Below are 16,786 nucleotides of genomic sequence, written 5' to 3' on the forward strand. Positions count from 1 at the left end.
TCTTTTTGGGTCACCCTGCCTAGGTGGGAGAAGGCTGATTTGTAGAAAAAAAAATAATCTTTGCAATTTTTTTTCCTTTTGTTTACAGTATTTCAACATTTGTAGGCTTGTAGTGTACTGTGGTATTGGGGAGACTGAAGAATGCTAAAATCACTAACAGGTTCTAAAGAAATGGTTATATTTGCAGTGCATGAAGAATAAAAAAGTCAGAGTATCATGGCTGGGACAATTAGCCAAGAACCAGCACCTAGGATATGAACCTTGTGACAGCCTTTAGGTCCACTGTGGACCATCATAAAATTACAACTTGATCCGTGTTGGACCAAAACGTCATCCAAAGGGTCCCTCTTAAGTGCCGTTTTTTTGGTGATTGGAGTGTTTGTTCACATGCCTTTGTTTCTCTCATTTACAGAGGGTGAGGTTCACATTATTAACCTGAACTTCCGTCACATACTTTATCGTCGACGCTTCAATCAACCCATCAAGTCTGTTAAGTTTAGTCCAGATGGCAAACACTTTGCCCTAACCAAAACCAATGCAGGTAAGACTAATGTTTTATTATTTATATTTTCTTAGTTCTTTCTTTTAACACACCGGCCGTATCCCACCGAGGCGGGGTGGCCCAAAAGGAAAAACGAAAGTTTCTCCTTTTACATTTAGTAATATATACAGGAGAAGGGGTTACTAGCCCCTTGCTCTCGGCATTTTAGTCTCCTCTTACAACACGCATGGCTTACGGAGGAAGAATTCTGTTCCACTTCCCCATGGAGGTAAGAGGAAATAAACAAGAACAAGAACTAGAAAGAAAATAGAAGAAAACCTAGAGGGGTGTGTGTATATATATGCTTGTACATGTATGTACTCACCTAGTTGTACTCACCTAGTTGAGGTTGCGGGGGTCGAGTCCGAGCTCCTGGCCCCGCCTCTTCACTGATCGCTACTAGGTCACTCTCTCTGAACCGTGAGCTTTATCATACCTCTGCTTAAAGCTATGTATGGATCCTGCCTCCACTACATCGCTTCCCAAACTATTCCACTTACTGACTACTCTGTGGCTGAAGAAATACTTCCTAACATCCCTGTGATTCATCTGTGTCTTCAACTTCCAACTGTGTCCCCTTGTTACTGTGTCCAATCTCTGGAACATCCTGTCTTTGTCCACCTTGTCAATTCCTCTCAGTATTTTGTATGTCGTTATCATGTCCCCCCTATCTCTCCTGTCCTCCAGTGTCGTCAGGTTGATTTCCCTTAGCCTCTCCTCGTAGGACATACCTCTTAGCTCTGGGACTAGTCTTGTTGCAAACCTTTGCACTTTCTCTAGTTTCTTTACGTGCTTGGCTAGGTGTGGGTTCCAAACTGGTGCCGCATACTCCAATATGGGCCTAATGTACACGGTGTACAGGTTCCTGAACGATTCCTTATTAAGATGTCGGAATGCTGTTCTGAGGTTTGCTAGGTGCCCATATGCTGCAGCAGTTATTTGATTGATGTGCACTTCAGGAGATGTGCCTGGTGTTATACTCACCCCAAGATCTTTTTCCTTGAGTGAGGTTTGTAGTCTCTGGCCCCCTAGACTGTACTTGTAATGTGTAGTGTGACCTAAGTGCAAGTAGTAGTAGCAAGACGTACCTGAAATCTTGCATGTTTATGAGACAGACAAAAGACAGCAGCAATCCTACCATCATGTAAAACAATTACAGGCTTTCGTTGTACACTCACTTGGCAGGACGGTAGTACCTCCCTGGGCGGTTGCTGTTTACCATCCTACTACCTAGGATTTTTTTAGTTATTTTTTTTTTTTTTTTCAACAAACTGGCCGTATCCCACCGAGGCAGGGTGGCCCAAAAAGAAAAACAAAAGTTTCTCTTTTTTAAATTTAGTAATTTATACAGGAGAAGGGGTTACTAACCCCTTGATCCCGGCATTTTAGTCGCCTCTTACAACACGCATGGCTTACGGAGGAAGAATTCTGTTCCACTTCCCCATGGAGATAAGAGGAATTAAACAAGAACTAGAAAGAAAATAGCAGAAAACCCAGAGGGTATGTGTGTATATATACGCTTGTACATGTATGTGTAGTGTGACCTAAGTGTAAGTAGAAGTAGCAAGACATACTTGAAATCTTGCATGTTTATGAGACAGAAAAAAGGACACCAGCAATCCTACCATCATGTAAAACAATTACAGGCTTTCGTTTTACACTCACTTGGCAGGACGGTAGTACCTCCCTGGGCGGTTGCTGTCTACCAACCTACTACCTAGGATTTTTTTTAGTTATATGTACATAATTATATGTGGCACTGCTTTTTTATTAACTGTTATTACATTCTTCTTCTTCTTTCAACGTACCAGCCGTATCCCACTGAGGTGGGGTGGCCCAAAAGAAAAAACTGAAGTTTCTCCTTTTAAATTTAGTAATATATACAGGAGAAGGGGTTACTAGCCCCTTGCTCCCGGCATTTTAGTCGCCTCTTACGACACGCATGGCTTACAGAGGAAGAATTCTGTTCCACTTCCCCATGGAGATAAGAGGAAATAAACAAGAACAAGAATTAGAAAGAAAATAGAAGAAAACCCAGAGGGGTGTGTATATATATGCTTGTACATGTATGTGTAGTGTGACCTAAGTGTAAGTAGAAGTAGCAAGACTTACCTGTAATCTTGCATATTTATGAGACAGACAAAAGACACCAGCAATCCTACCATCATGTAAAACAATTACAGGCTTTCGTTTTACACTCACTTGGCAGGACGGTAGTACCTCCCTGGGCGGTTGCTGTCTACCAACCTACTACCTAGGATTTTTTTTAGTTATATGTACATAATTATATGTGGCACTGCTTTTTTATTAACTGTTATTACATGTACATAATTATTTGTATTTTCTTTGAAACGCTTTCTTAATTTTTTATTAGATTTAAAGGAGGGAATAAAGATTTATTACCATATGTCATTTTTTTTTTTTTTCAATAAGATACATTTTTCTACAATTATTTCTTACATGGAAAAGCCAATAATTATATAGTAGACTGTTATCTCGACTATCCAAGAGTTCCTCAGTAGTAGTACCAGTTCCTAGTAACCAGTTACCAGTAACCAGTGTACCAGTAGATGACTCACTACCAACCGTCTCTGCGTGAATCACTGACTGTATTCATATTGCTGCTGACCATAGCAGGATTTCAAACACCCCCTCACATAGGCACTGTGGGTCAGTAGTCTTACGATAGAGAGCAGAGAGGCAGGTCGGCTGTTGGCGCTTCACACACATTCCATTATATTATACGTACTACCAGCCTACGTGAGTATTTTTACCCTATCCACGTTTTCGAAACCCACATGACAGTTATATTACATGGTAGTTAAATTCCTGAAAATGCCACGTTAGGTAAATCCGTGTTAAGCTGAAGAACGTATGGGAAAAATAGGGTTATGTTCCTGGGAGCCCCAAAAAGCCAAACAACTTTTTCTTAGATCTCCAGATCTTACAAAAATAAAAATGATTATATAATTGTTGTTCATTGTTTTGATCTATTATGTTTTTTCTATTGCTTAAGGCTTCAAATGCCACAGAAATAATAGTACTGTATTTCTAACCTTAAATTGTGGGTGGTGGTGTTTGTCGATGATTGTGAAGAGAGTGGAGAGCCGTGCTGTGGCCCTACTGGGCTGAGATAGTTGGTAGAGGTTCTGGTACTAAAGTTGATGGTCGTAATGGAGTGTGCATAAATTCTGTAATGGATCTCTGGGCTATTTTACCCTGCAGTACATTATGCAGGTGACAGTAAGGCATCATCAACTGCTCTTGACACCATTTCAGAGCACTGCTTCTAGGTTTGTTAAGGTCCTCTTCAGTGAAAAGTCTAACTTTAAATCAGTTCAGTCAGTCCAACTAGTCAGTAAGTCAGACTAGTTAGAAAGTTGAGTCATTCCAGTCAGACAGTTAATTAAGTCAGTAAGTCAAATTAGTCAAGTCAGCCAAGTCAAAAAATCTAATGAGTCAGTCAGGTCAGTAAGTCAGTCGGTTAAGGCAGTCAAATCAGTCCAGTCAGTCAGTCAAGTCAGTAAGTCAGTTAAGTCAGTAAATCAGTCAAATCAGTTATGTCAGTAAGTCATGTAGACAGTAGGTCTATATGTTTCACATCCCACTAGAGTTACTAGGCCTAGTTCCTAAAATTCCCACCAGATGTCAGGCACTGGGGTAGACCTACACTGCAATACCACATTCTCACTTGGCACCTAGCTGACTTTCAGCACTTCCTCCCCTCTGGGCTGGCTCTGGCGGCCCTAAGTCTGTCCGGCTATAGACTAACACCATTTATTCTTATGAATAACTGGTGCTAGTCTGTAGCCGTTTGTCTTTGACCTTGCATGCTACCCTGGCAGTAAACCAGACACTCCAGAAAACCAAGTTAAAGCAGTCAAGTCAGTCAGTCCAGTCAGTAAGTTAAGTCAGTTAATAAGTCAAGTCAATAAGTTAAGTCAGTTAAGTCAGTCAAGTAAGTCAAGTCAGTCAAGTAAGTTAAGTTAGTCAAGTCAGTAAGTCTCAGTCCAGTCAGTCAGCAAGTCAAGTCAGTCCAGTCAGTAAGTCAGGTCAGTTAAGTAAGTTTATTCAGGTAGTTGTGAGCTATGTGTCATTCTTTTCAGGAGATGACATCATGGGTTATTCATTACACAAACCTGTATAGTTACCTCATTCGTTTTAATTGTAGTAACTAACACTTCATTAAGGCCATAAGCTTAGGCTATGTCTACCACATGTGAACCACTTTTAAGCTTGTCTAATGTCTCGATTTTCTTCGTAACTCCAAGACCCAAACACTTAAACCTCTACTTGCCACTTCCGGCATCACTTGCATACCTCCTGGGTGCCATGGTTGCTTGGCAGATACAAGATCTTCTTTCAACACACCGGCCGTATCCCACCGAGGTGGGGTGGCCCAAAAGGAAAAATGAAAGTACAGATCCAAGATATGGTAATGAAAAAATCAAAACACAGATCACAAACACAGTTCTGAGAACCGTATGAGATTCGTATGCACGGAACACTGAGATAGGGGTGGCAGGGGAGGAAGGTACGTCTTCCTTGGCGTGACCCAGAGCCAGAATGCCTGTGAGCTCAATGCTCGGTAGGATATATCGCGGCATCGAGCAGGCGACGCTCCATATTTTTTACCAGCCCAGAAATGGAACTGTGTTAAGTAAATTTCACGAAATGTTGTATAAAAACATGCCACAATTTTGCAGTAGTGAAATAACCAAAATGTGGAAAATAAACCCATGTAATATAACGTTCTATTATACAAAGCATTTTGGCCAGACTTAAACCAGCAGTAATACTAATAGAGCATAAAAGTATATTGGATACACTTTATATGTAAAGCATAGTTTCCCCTCTTTGCCGATTTGCTGTGTGTGAATTTTCTTATATGTATGCATTAAAAATTCTTTGTGACTGGAGTGGGTGGTCTTTGTGTATTTTCATTCATATGAGATCACTCAATCACAGCTCCACTTGACTTTTTTTTAACCAATATCTTATAAATATTATTCTAAACTGATTTATATCAACTTTCATAAGAAAGACTAATAGAAAAAAAAAAAAGATTTTGGGGTGGTAAATCCAGTGAATGTATGTAGTGCATTGAAGGTAGTGGTGAGTGTGATGGATTGTGTTAGGTGATGTCCTGCCCCTCCCTCACCCACTGAACATATCCCACCCTTCCCTCACCCACTGAACACATCCCACCCCTCCACCCACTGAACATGTCCTACCCCTATAAAAGTGTATTACTTAATCATTAAAAAAGCTTATTATCTTCCTCAGTGCTTGTGTATTGTGCTCCAGGCGCCAACAAGCGAATATTTGACCCATTTGTGCTAGAGAGAGTCTTCCATGGCGCTTATGATGACACAACTTGCTTGGACTGGTCCTTTGACTCCAGGTTGGTTTCAGTACTCTCTAAAGTAAGACTTCAGTGTTTGTCAGTACTTTGACTCAGGTTGGTTTCAGTAGTTCTTTCTATTGTAAAACTTTAATGTTTGTCATTACTTTAGTTTCATTACTTGGGTGAACTTTTTGTTTACTTGGCCTTTGTGTTACATTTACAAACTCTTCTGCTTATACCTTAATAACAGTTTAAAGGGAATGCTGGCAAGAGAAAAATAAAAATTATGAAGAGTACAGGCATACCTCACTAATACGGCACTTTGCTTTAGAGCGCTTCGCTAATACGGCGCTTTTCAATTATTTTCCTGTTTATTACTTTCAGCGGTGATGTGCACATCAGGTTAACAATATGGTACTGTAGAATATTTTTATATATTTACTTTTGCATTTTTTTTAAGCCTAGCACTGTTGTGCACCAAATAAATAATGTAAATATGCTTTTAGGCTTTTATATGCACTGGCAGTTTGGAGGGATATGTTGTGTATCTTGATACGTATATGCTTCTAAACTGTTGTATTCTAAGCACCTCTGCAAAAACAGTGATAATGTGTGAGTGTGGCAAAAGTATTGAATGATGATGAAAGTATTTTCTTTTTGGGGATTTTCTTTCTTTTTTGGGTCACCCTGCCTCGGTGGGAGACGGCCGACTTGTTGAAAAAAAAAAAAAAAAAGAGAAAAAAAAGGCTGTGATTCTTTTTAAGGCAATATTCATGTATTGAAGATTGTAGTTGGATGATGAATGGTTTGAGAGTATGTGAACTATGAATGGGATGATTGCAAATTTTTTGACAATACAGCCTCTCTTTTTCTGTCTCATAAACATGCTAGATAACAGGGATATCTTGCTACTCCTACTTACACTTTGGTCACACTTCACAGACACGCACATGCATATATATATACATACATCTAGGTTTTTCTCCTTTTTCTAAATAGCTCTTGTTCTTCTTTATTTCTTCTATTGTCCATGGGGAAGTGGAAAAGAATCTTTCCTCCGTAAGCCATGCGTGTCGTATGAGGCGACTAAAATGCCGGGAGCAATGGGCTAGTAACCCCTTCTCCTGTAGACATTTACTAAAAAAGAGAAGAAGAATAACTTTATAAAACTGGGATGCTTGAATGTGCATGGATGTAGTGCAGATGACAAGAAACAGATGATTGCTGATGTTATGAACGAAAAGAAGTTGGATGTCCTGGCCCTAAGCGAAACAAAGCTGAAGGGGGTACCTGGAGTTTACCTGGAGAGAGTTTCGGGGGTCAACGCCCCCGCGGCCCGGTCTGTGACCAGGCCTCCTGGTGGATCAGCGCCTGATCAACCAGGCTGTTGCTGCTGGCTGCACGCAAACCAACGTACGAGCCACAGCCCGGCTGATCAGGAACTGCCTTTAGGTGCTTGTCCAGTGCCAGCTTGAAGACTGCCAGGGGTCTGTTGGTAATCCCCCTTATGTGTGCTGGGAGGCAGTTGAACAGTCTCGGTCCCCTGACACTTATTGTATGGTCTCTTAACGTGCTAGTGACACCCCTGCTTTTCATTGGGGGGATGGTGCATCGTCTGCCAAGTCTTTTGCTTTCGTAGTGAGTGATTTTCGTGTGCAAGTTCGGTACTAGTCCCTCTAGGATTTTCCAGGTGTATATAATCATGTATCTCTCCCTCCTGCGTTCCAGGGAATACAGGTTTAGAAACCTCAAGCGCTCCCAGTAATTGAGGTGTTTTATCTCCGTTATGCGCGCCGTGAAAGTTCTCTGTACATTTTCTAGGTCGGCAATTTCACCTGCCTTGAAAGGTGCTGTTAGAGTGCAGCAATATTCCAGCCTAGATAGAACAAGTGACCTGAAGAGTGTCATCATGGGCTTGGCCTCCCTAGTTTTGAAGGTTCTCATTATCCATCCTGTCATTTTTCTAGCAGATGCGATTGATACAATGTTATGGTCCTTGAAGGTGAGATCCTCCGACATAATCACTCCCAGGTCTTTGACGTTGGTGTTTCGCTCTATTTTGTGGCCAGAATTTGTTTTGTACTCTGATGAAGATTTAATTTCCTCATGTTTACCATATCTGAGTAATTGAAATTTCTCATCGTTGAACTTCATATTGTTTTCTGCAGCCCACTGAAAGATTTGGTTGATGTCCGCCTGGAGCCTTGCAGTGTCTGCAATGGAAGACACTGTCATGCAGATTCGGGTGTCATCTGCAAAGGAAGACACGGTGCTGTGGCTGACATCCTTGTCTATGTCGGATATGAGGATGAGGAACAAGATGGGAGCTAGTACTGTGCCTTGTGGAACAGAGCTTTTCACCGTAGCTGCCTCGGACTTTACTCTGTTGACGACTACTCTCTGTCTTCTGTTAGTGAGGAAATTATAGATCCATCGACCAACTTTTCCTGTTATTCCTTTAGCGCGCATTTTGTGCGCTATTACGCCATGGTCACACTTGTCGAAGGCTTTTGCAAAGTCTGTATATATTACATCTGCATTCTTTTTGTCTTCTAGTGCATTTAGGACCTTGTCGTAGTGATCCAGTAGTTGAGACAGACAGGAGCGACCTGTTCTAAACCCATGTTGCCCTGGGTTGTGTAACTGATGGGTTTCTAGATGGGTGGTGATCTTGCTTCTTAGGACCCTTTCAAAGATTTTTATGATATGGGATGTTAGTGCTATTGGTCTGTAGTTCTTTGCTGTTGCTTTACTGCCCCCTTTGTGGAGTGGGGCTATGTCTGTTGTTTTTAGTAACTGAGGGACGACCCCCGTGTCCATGCTCCCTCTCCATAGGATGGAAAAGGCTCGTGATAGGGGCTTCTTGCAGTTCTTGATGAACACAGAGTTCCATGAGTCTGGCCCTGGGGCAGAGTGCATGGGCATGTCATTTATCGCCTGTTCGAAGTCATTTGGCGTCAGGATAACATCGGATAGGGTAGGGGAGTTTCGGTGGGGGGAAATAAATGGGTTTAAATCTGGAGTATCTGAGAGAGTTAGAGCAAAGGAAGGGGTAGCAGTAATGTTGAAGGATCAGTTATGGAAGGAGAAAAGAGAATATGAATGTGTAAATTCAAGAATTATGTGGATTAAAGTAAAGGTTGGATGCGAAAAGTGGGTCATAATAAGCGTGTATGCACCTGGAGAAGAGAGGAATGTAGAGGAGAGAGAGAGATTTTGGGAGATGTTAAGTGAATGTATAGGAGCCTTTGAACCAAGTGAGAGAGTAATTGTGGTAGGGGATCTGAATGCTAAAGTAGGAGAAACTTTTAAAGAGGGTGTGGTAGGTAAGTTTGGGGTGCCAGGTGTAAATGATAATGGGAGCCCTTTGATTGAACTTTGTATAGAAAGGGGTTTAGTTATAGGTAATACATATTTTAAGAAAAAGAGGATAAATAAGTATACAAGATATGATGTAGGGCAAAATGATAGTAGTTTGTTGGATTATGTATTGGTAGATAAAAGACTGTTGAGTAGACTTCAGGATGTACATGTTTATAGAGGGGCCACAGATATATCAGATCACTTTCTAGTTGTAGCTACACTGAGAGTAAAAGGTAGATGGGATACAAGGAGAATAGAAGCATCAGGGAAGAGAGAGGTGAAGGTTTATAAACTAAAAGAGGAAGCAGTTAGGGTAAGGTATAAACAGCTATTGGAGGATAGATGGGCTAATGAGAGCATAGGAAATGGGGTTGAAGAGGTATGGGGTAGGTTTAAAAATGTAGTGTTAGAGTGTTCAGCAGAAGTTTGTGGTTACAGGAAAGTGGGTGCGGGAGGGAAGAGGAGCGATCGGTGGAATGATGATGTAAAGAGAGTAGTAAGGGAGAAAAAGTTAGCATATGAGAAGTTTTTACAAAGTAGAAGTGATGCAAGGAGGGAAGAGTATATGGAGAAAAAGAGAGAGGTTAAGAGAGTGGTGAAGCAATGTAAAAAGAGAGCAAATGAGAGAGTGGGTGAGATGTTATCAACAAATTTTGTTGAAAATAAGAAAAAGTTTTGGAGTGAGATTAACAAGTTAAGAAAGCCTAGAGAACAAATGGATTTGTCAGTTAAAAATAGGAGAGGAGAGTTATTAAATGGAGAGTTAGAGGTATTGGGAAGATGGAGGGAATATTTTAAGTAATTGTTAAATGTTGATGAAGATAGGGAAGCTGTGATTTTGTGTATAGGGCAAGGAGGAATAACATCTTGTAGGAGTGAGGAAGAGCCAGTTGTGAGTGTGGGGAAAGTTCGTGAGGCAGTAGGTAAAATGAAAGGGGGTAAGGCAGCCGGGATTGATGGGATAAAGATAGAAATGTTAAAAGCAGGTGGGGATATAGTTTTGGAGTGGTTGGTGCAATTATTTAATAAATGTATGGAAGAGGGTAAGGTACCTAGGGATTGGCAGAGAGCATGCATAGTTCCTTTGTATAAAGGCAAAGGGGACAAAAGAGAGTGCAAAAATTATAGGGGGATAAGTCTGTTGAGTATACCTGGTAAAGTGTATGGTAGAGTTATTATTGAAAGAATTAAGAGTAAGATGGAGAATAGGATAGCAGATGAACAAGGAGGCTTTAGGAAAGGTAGGGGGTGTGTGGACCAGGTGTTTACAGTGAAACATATAAGCGAACAGTATTTAGATAAGGCTAAAGAGGTCTTTGTGGCATTTATGGATTTGGAAAAGGTGTATGACAGGGTGGATAGGGGGGCAATGTGGCAGATGTTGCAGGTGTATGGTGTAGGAGGTAGGTTACTGAAAGCAGTGAAGAGTTTTTACGAGGATAGTGAGGCTTAAGTTAGAGTATGTTGGAAAGAGGGAAATTATTTCCCAGTAAAAGTAGGCCTTAGACAAGGATGTGTGATGTCACCATGGTTGTTTAACCCTTTGACTGTCGCGGCCGTATATATACGTCTTACGAGGTACCGTGTTTGACGTATATATACTCATAAATTCTAGCGGCTTCAAATCAAGCAGGAGAAAGGTGGTAGGCCCACATGTGAGAGAATGGGCCTGTGTGATCAGTGGGCACCATATAAAAAAAATCCTGGAGCACGCAGTGCATAATGAGAAAAAAAAACTCCGACCGATTTTTTTAATTAAAATGCCGACTTTGTGGTCTATTTTCGTATAGTATTTATGATTGTATTCTCATTTTCTTGGCCTCATTTGATAGAATGGAAAACATATTATAGAAATAGAGGTGATTTTGATTGATTTTACTATAAAAAGAACCTAGAAATGGAGCTCAAAGTAGGGGAAATTTTTGATTTTTGCCAATGTTCAAAAGTAAACAAATGATGCCATTGTCCAATAAATGTCCAACTTGCCATTCTAATATGCAGTCATGAATGGGTTGATGTTATTTATACAATTATTACAGTATTGCAGTAGTCTGCATAATAGTAAGTCTTCTATTTTTTGTTTGAATAAAAATTCAAAATTGAAAGCAAGAGTAATATCAGAGGGGCCTGGAGACATGACTGATGAGCAAAGAAAATGTTATTTTAGAGCCAGGAATGTCTGCATTGTTCATTCTGGACCTTATTTTGAAATTGTCATATTTTTTAGTTTTCGTGAAATTGGCCAAATTGCAAATTTCTGACCACATTATTAGGTAGTTGAAATCGGTAAAAGGGCAGTTTCTTGTACTCAATCAATAGAAAAAATGGAGTTCTAAAGAAATAGCTATGAGTTTGGGCGACTGGAACAATGGAATTAGCCGAAAATAGGGCTCAAAGTGGGCGAAATCGCCGATTTGTAAACAGCTCCGAGGTCGCTAACTTCGCGAGAGCATAATTCCGTCAGTTTACCATCAAATTTCGTTTTTTTGGTGTCATTACAATCGGGAAAAGATTCTCTATCATTTCATAAGAAAAAATAATTTTTTTTTTTTAAATTTTGCGACACCAGGAGACACCTCAGGATTGGGGGTTGTGACAGTCAAAGGGTTAATATATTTATAGATGGGATTGTAAGAGAAGTAAATGCGAGGGTCTTGGCAAGAGGCGTGAAGTTTAAAGATAAAGAATCACACATAAAGTGGGAGTTGTCACAGTTGCTTTTTGCTGATGACACTGTGCTCTTGGGAGATTCTGAAGAGAAGTTGCAGAGATTGGCGGATGAATTTGGTAGGGTGTGCAAAAGAAGAAAATTAAAAGTGAATACAGGAAAGAGTAAGGTTATGAGGATAACAGAAAGATTAGGTGATGAAAGATTGGATATCAGATTGGAGGGAGAGAGTAAGGAGGAGGTGAATGTATTCAGATATTTGGGAGTGGACGTGTCAGCGGATGGGTCTATGAAAGATGAGGTGAATCATAGAATTGATTAGGGGAAAAGGGTGAGTGGTGCACTTAGGAGTCTGTGGATACAAAGAACTTTGTCCTTGGAGGCAAAGAGGGGAATGTATGAGAGTATAGTTTTACCAACGCTCTTATATGGGTGTGAAGCATGGGTGATGAATGTTGCAGCGAGGAGAAGACTGGAGGCAGTGGAGATGTCATGTCTGAGGGCAATGTGTTGTGTGAATATAATGCAGAGAATTCGTAGTTTGGAAGTTAGGAGGAGGTGCGGGATTACCAAAACTGTTGTCCAGAGGGCTGAGGAAGGGTTGTTGAGGTGGTTCGGACATGTAGAGAGAATGGAGCGAAACAGAGTGACTTCAAGAGTGTATCAGTCTGTAGTGGAAGGAAGGTGGGGTAGGGGTCGGCCTAGGAAAGGTTGGAGGGAGGGGGCAAAGGAGGTTTTGTGTGCGAGGGGCTTGGACTTCCAGCAGGCATGTGTGAGCGTGTTTGATAGGAGTGAATGGAGACAAATGGTTTTTAATACTTGACGTGCTGTTGGAGTGTGAGCAAAGTAACATTTATGAAGGGATTCAGGGAAACCGGCAGGCCGGACTTGAGTCCTGGAGATGGGAAGTACAGTGCCTGCACTCTGAAGGAGGGGTGTTAATGTTGCAGTTTAAAAACTGTAGTGTAAAGCACCCTTCTGGCAAGACAGTGATGGAGTGAATGATGGTGAAAGTTTTTCTTTTTCGGGCCACCCTGCCTTGGTGGGAATCGGCCAGTGTGATAATAAAATAATAAAATAACAGCCTCTCCACACATAGCGACCTGCTAGTTTACCAACGACTCAGACTTATGATGGGCTGTCTGACTGATATGCATTCGTAAATAATGTATATTAGAGCTGATTTCTTCTATTCTGTTTATTACAATATACAGTACACTACTGTATGAACATTTAAAAATATACCAGAAATGTTATAAATGGTGCAAAGGTGACATTAAAACAATATCAAAGATGGTTGGCTCAAACCCACTACCATTATAGTATGCTTCTTCCTTAGCTTCGAATTCATTTACCAATGTAGTCTTTGGAATGGAACTCTGTTGTTATGTGAGGAGAGGCTGCACTGATACTCAATTTTAAGTTGATACAGATAGCAGTTTTTTATATTTTTTCAGACTTTTTTATTTTTAAAGTTATGATAACTGTGTCTAATGTATATAAGGAAATGCTCATTGATTAATTGATGCATTAGTCCCCCCGTATCCGTGGGTGATGCTTTCCTAGACCTGATGCCTAAATCCACTGATAATAGCAAACCCTGTACATGTATATGAGTCATTTTTCGTTTACGTACATATCTGTCATAAAGTTCATTTGATAAATTACGCACAATGAGACATTACCAGCACCACCACCACCGCTGCCAGAACCCCCAGCCCCCCTCCTCCACCATTTCAAATTACAAATGAGTCATTTTCATACAAAATTTCAACACAAAAATTGGGTATGTTTCACTTGTCCACACTGTTGCTTGGTGGTTGTGAAACTTGAATTGGTTGCTAATTGATTTGTGATTGTGAATGTGTGTACGGTAACATGGGGCATTTGTGAGTTAAAGACCGCCGATAAAATTGGGAGTTAAGCGTTTATAGAAAGTAAAATATGAGTAGAAGAAAGTATGTATGTGTGTTGTTTGTATATCTGTAGGTATATACTGTAATACATAATCTACTCTGAATTAACCCTTTGAGGGTCGGGACCCCTGCTCTCGAACTTGCTCTCAGGGTCGGAAAACTTTTAAGAAAAAAATAATTTTTTTCTTGTGAAATGGTAGAGAATCTTTTTCTGAAGTTAATAAAACAAAAAATACCAAATTTAATGGAAAACTGATGAAATTATGCTTTTGTGAATTTTGCTGTTGGTAATTTTTACGCACTGGTGATTTTTGCCCACCTTGAGCCCAATTTTGGGCCAATTATGTTATTCCAGTTGACCAAATTCTTAGCTATTTTACTAGTATGCCTTCCATTCTATCGATTGAGTACAAGAAACTGCCTGTTCAACTATTTCAGCTGCCCAATAAAGTCATCAGAAATTGGTAATTTGGCTAATTTCACACAATTCAAAAAATACCAGTTTCAAAATAGGGTCCAGAATAAACAATGCAGACATTCTTGGCATAAAATAACATTCCTCTGTTCATTAGTTATATCCCATGGCTATGCACATGAATTCCACTTAGAATTTTTATTCACACAAACTATAGAAAGTTTACTGTTATGCAGACTACTGCATTATTGTAATAATTGTATAAATAATGCCAGTGCATTCCTGAAAGTGTACTAGACTGGACAGTTGGACATGTATTGGGTGAGTGAAGTCATTTGTGTACTCAGGAATATTAGCAAAAATTGAACATTGCTGCTACTTTGAGCTCAGTTTCAACCTTTTTTCAATCCTGAAATTAATCAAAATCATCTCTGTTTCTGTATTATATCTTCCATTCTATCAAATGAGACCAAGAAACCAAGAATACAACCATAAAAAACATACAGAAATACACTCCAAAATTGCTGTTTTAAACCAAAAACACGGTTGCAGTTTTTTCCACTATTATGCACTGTGTATTGCAGGATTTTTTTTATATGGCACACATTTACTGCATAGATCCATTCTCTCATATTTAGGCCCAAGTTTACCGCTCACAGCTTATCTGAGTGACCTGAGTTCATGGCGTAGAACTATGGCACTGGCCCGTGCTTCAAAGCCATAGAACAGTGGGACCCACCCTCTGAGGGTTAATTCTGACTTGTTTGTAGTTGCTCACCTAATTTGTTATCCTGTTTTTATGTGACTGTCTCAAATTTGTTATAGAATTACCCATGCTTAATGTGGTGCCATGCTCACTGGCTTTGAAATAAGTGAATATAAGTTATTGTTGTTTTAATGGTCTAAATCTCAGAAGTCTAATACCTCGACTCAAATATTGATTAACGTATTTCACATCTACTTATATTCCTTATGGGACGCAACTGTATTACTTCTAATGAAAAAATACTCCACTGTATTTTAGTTTCAATGACGCAACTTATCAGCATCAGCATCAGACATAACTGGGAGAGTTACAGCCCACCCCACACCCCAAACATACCTCCCGTCACTGACCTTCAGTTATAGGACACAGGGTGGTTTTTGGAGACATTTTATAGGGAAAAACCATGTGTCTAATAAGCTGCGAAATACAGTATGTAATAAGTTAATTTACTCAAATGTTTACTAGTCATTGATTATCTAAATATCTCAAATATTTATTAAACATTTTTACTTTAATTTCCTCAAATATATATTTTATTTCAGTAATTAGTGTAGTTTTTCCTAAAAAATTCTTCTGCTTTAATTCACTGTAACATTTTATTTGAAATAAATGATGTTTACAAGAGGGTTTCTTACTTGTAATTTCATAAATGAATAATTCCTTACAGAAGTAGTGAAGTATACATAAGGTAGTAAGATGCATGGTGATATAATAACTCAGTATGTAGTTAGGTAACAAGCACTGGGTACAAGGCACATGCTGGGAGGTAGGGGCATTTGGCCTCTCCTGGTGTAGACATGTGTCAAGAAAAAACAGTCGTATAGATAGCCTTCCTGCCCACTAGTTTCCCCATTGGACTCCTTGCCCATCCTTGCAAAAGTTCCAGTGGATGCCCCAGACTGGATGCATAAACAGGCTCTTATCTTTATGGCAGTTGTTGGTAGGTAAGAGGAGGTTGAGTGTTGCTTTGTTTCCTCCTTATACTTATGGAAAGAATTTTATATAGTTTAGTGCATTAGTATAATATACTTTCTTGCAGGGTACTCGCAGTTGGATCACGGGATATGACAACACGTGTGTATGGCTTTGCCAAGCTAAAGAATCTGCGAGAATATCCCATTGGTGGCAACAAGGATTCAGTCGTTGGTGTATTCTTTGAGGATAAATCCTTAGACTTGTGTACAGTGAGTACTTATTGATGTTTATATGCTAGTGGACTCTGTAGCTACATATCTTATTCTTCTTCTTTCAACAAACCAGCCATTTCCCACCGAGGCAGGGTGGCCCAAAAAGAAAAAAACAAAAGTTTCTCCTTCTAAATTTAGTAATATATATACAGGAGAAGGGGTTACTAACCCATTGCTCTTGGCATTTTACTTGCCTCTTATGACACACATGACTTAGGCAGGAAGAATTCTGTTCTACTTCCCCATGGAGATAAGAGAGAATAAACAAGAACAAGAACTAGTAAGAAAATAGAAGAAAAACCCAGAGGGGTGTTTATATACATGCATGTGTAGTCTGACCTAAGTGTAAGTAGAAGTAGTAAGATGTACCTGAAATCTTGCATGTTTATGAGACAGAAAAAAGCACACCAGCAATCCTACCATCATGTAAAACAATTACAGACTTCCGTTTCACACTCACTGGGCAGGATGGTAGTACTTCCCTGGGCGGTTGCTGTCTACTAACCTACTACCTGGGTCCTAACTTACATATCTGACTTTATCTAGTACAACACCATCTTTATCTGTTGATATTTAAGCTTTT

General features: G+C 39.9%; 1 protein-coding gene across 1 annotated transcript in view; it reads left to right on the forward strand.

Moving 5' to 3' along the window:
- The window catches only part of LOC128684346 (periodic tryptophan protein 2 homolog), a 160,886-nt gene that overhangs the window by 15,904 nt on the left and 128,196 nt on the right, over window positions 1-16,786 (forward strand). Inside the window, exons 4-6 of the mRNA XM_070089131.1 lie at window positions 413-541; window positions 5,828-5,945; window positions 16,056-16,200. Of these exons, the coding sequence (XP_069945232.1) occupies window positions 413-541; window positions 5,828-5,945; window positions 16,056-16,200 (392 nt within the window). The remainder of the gene's footprint in view (window positions 1-412; window positions 542-5,827; window positions 5,946-16,055; window positions 16,201-16,786) is intronic.

The sequence above is a fragment of the Cherax quadricarinatus genome, chromosome 2 (assembly GCF_038502225.1).
Source record: "Cherax quadricarinatus isolate ZL_2023a chromosome 2, ASM3850222v1, whole genome shotgun sequence".
Taxonomy (NCBI): Eukaryota; Metazoa; Arthropoda; class Malacostraca; order Decapoda; family Parastacidae; genus Cherax; species Cherax quadricarinatus.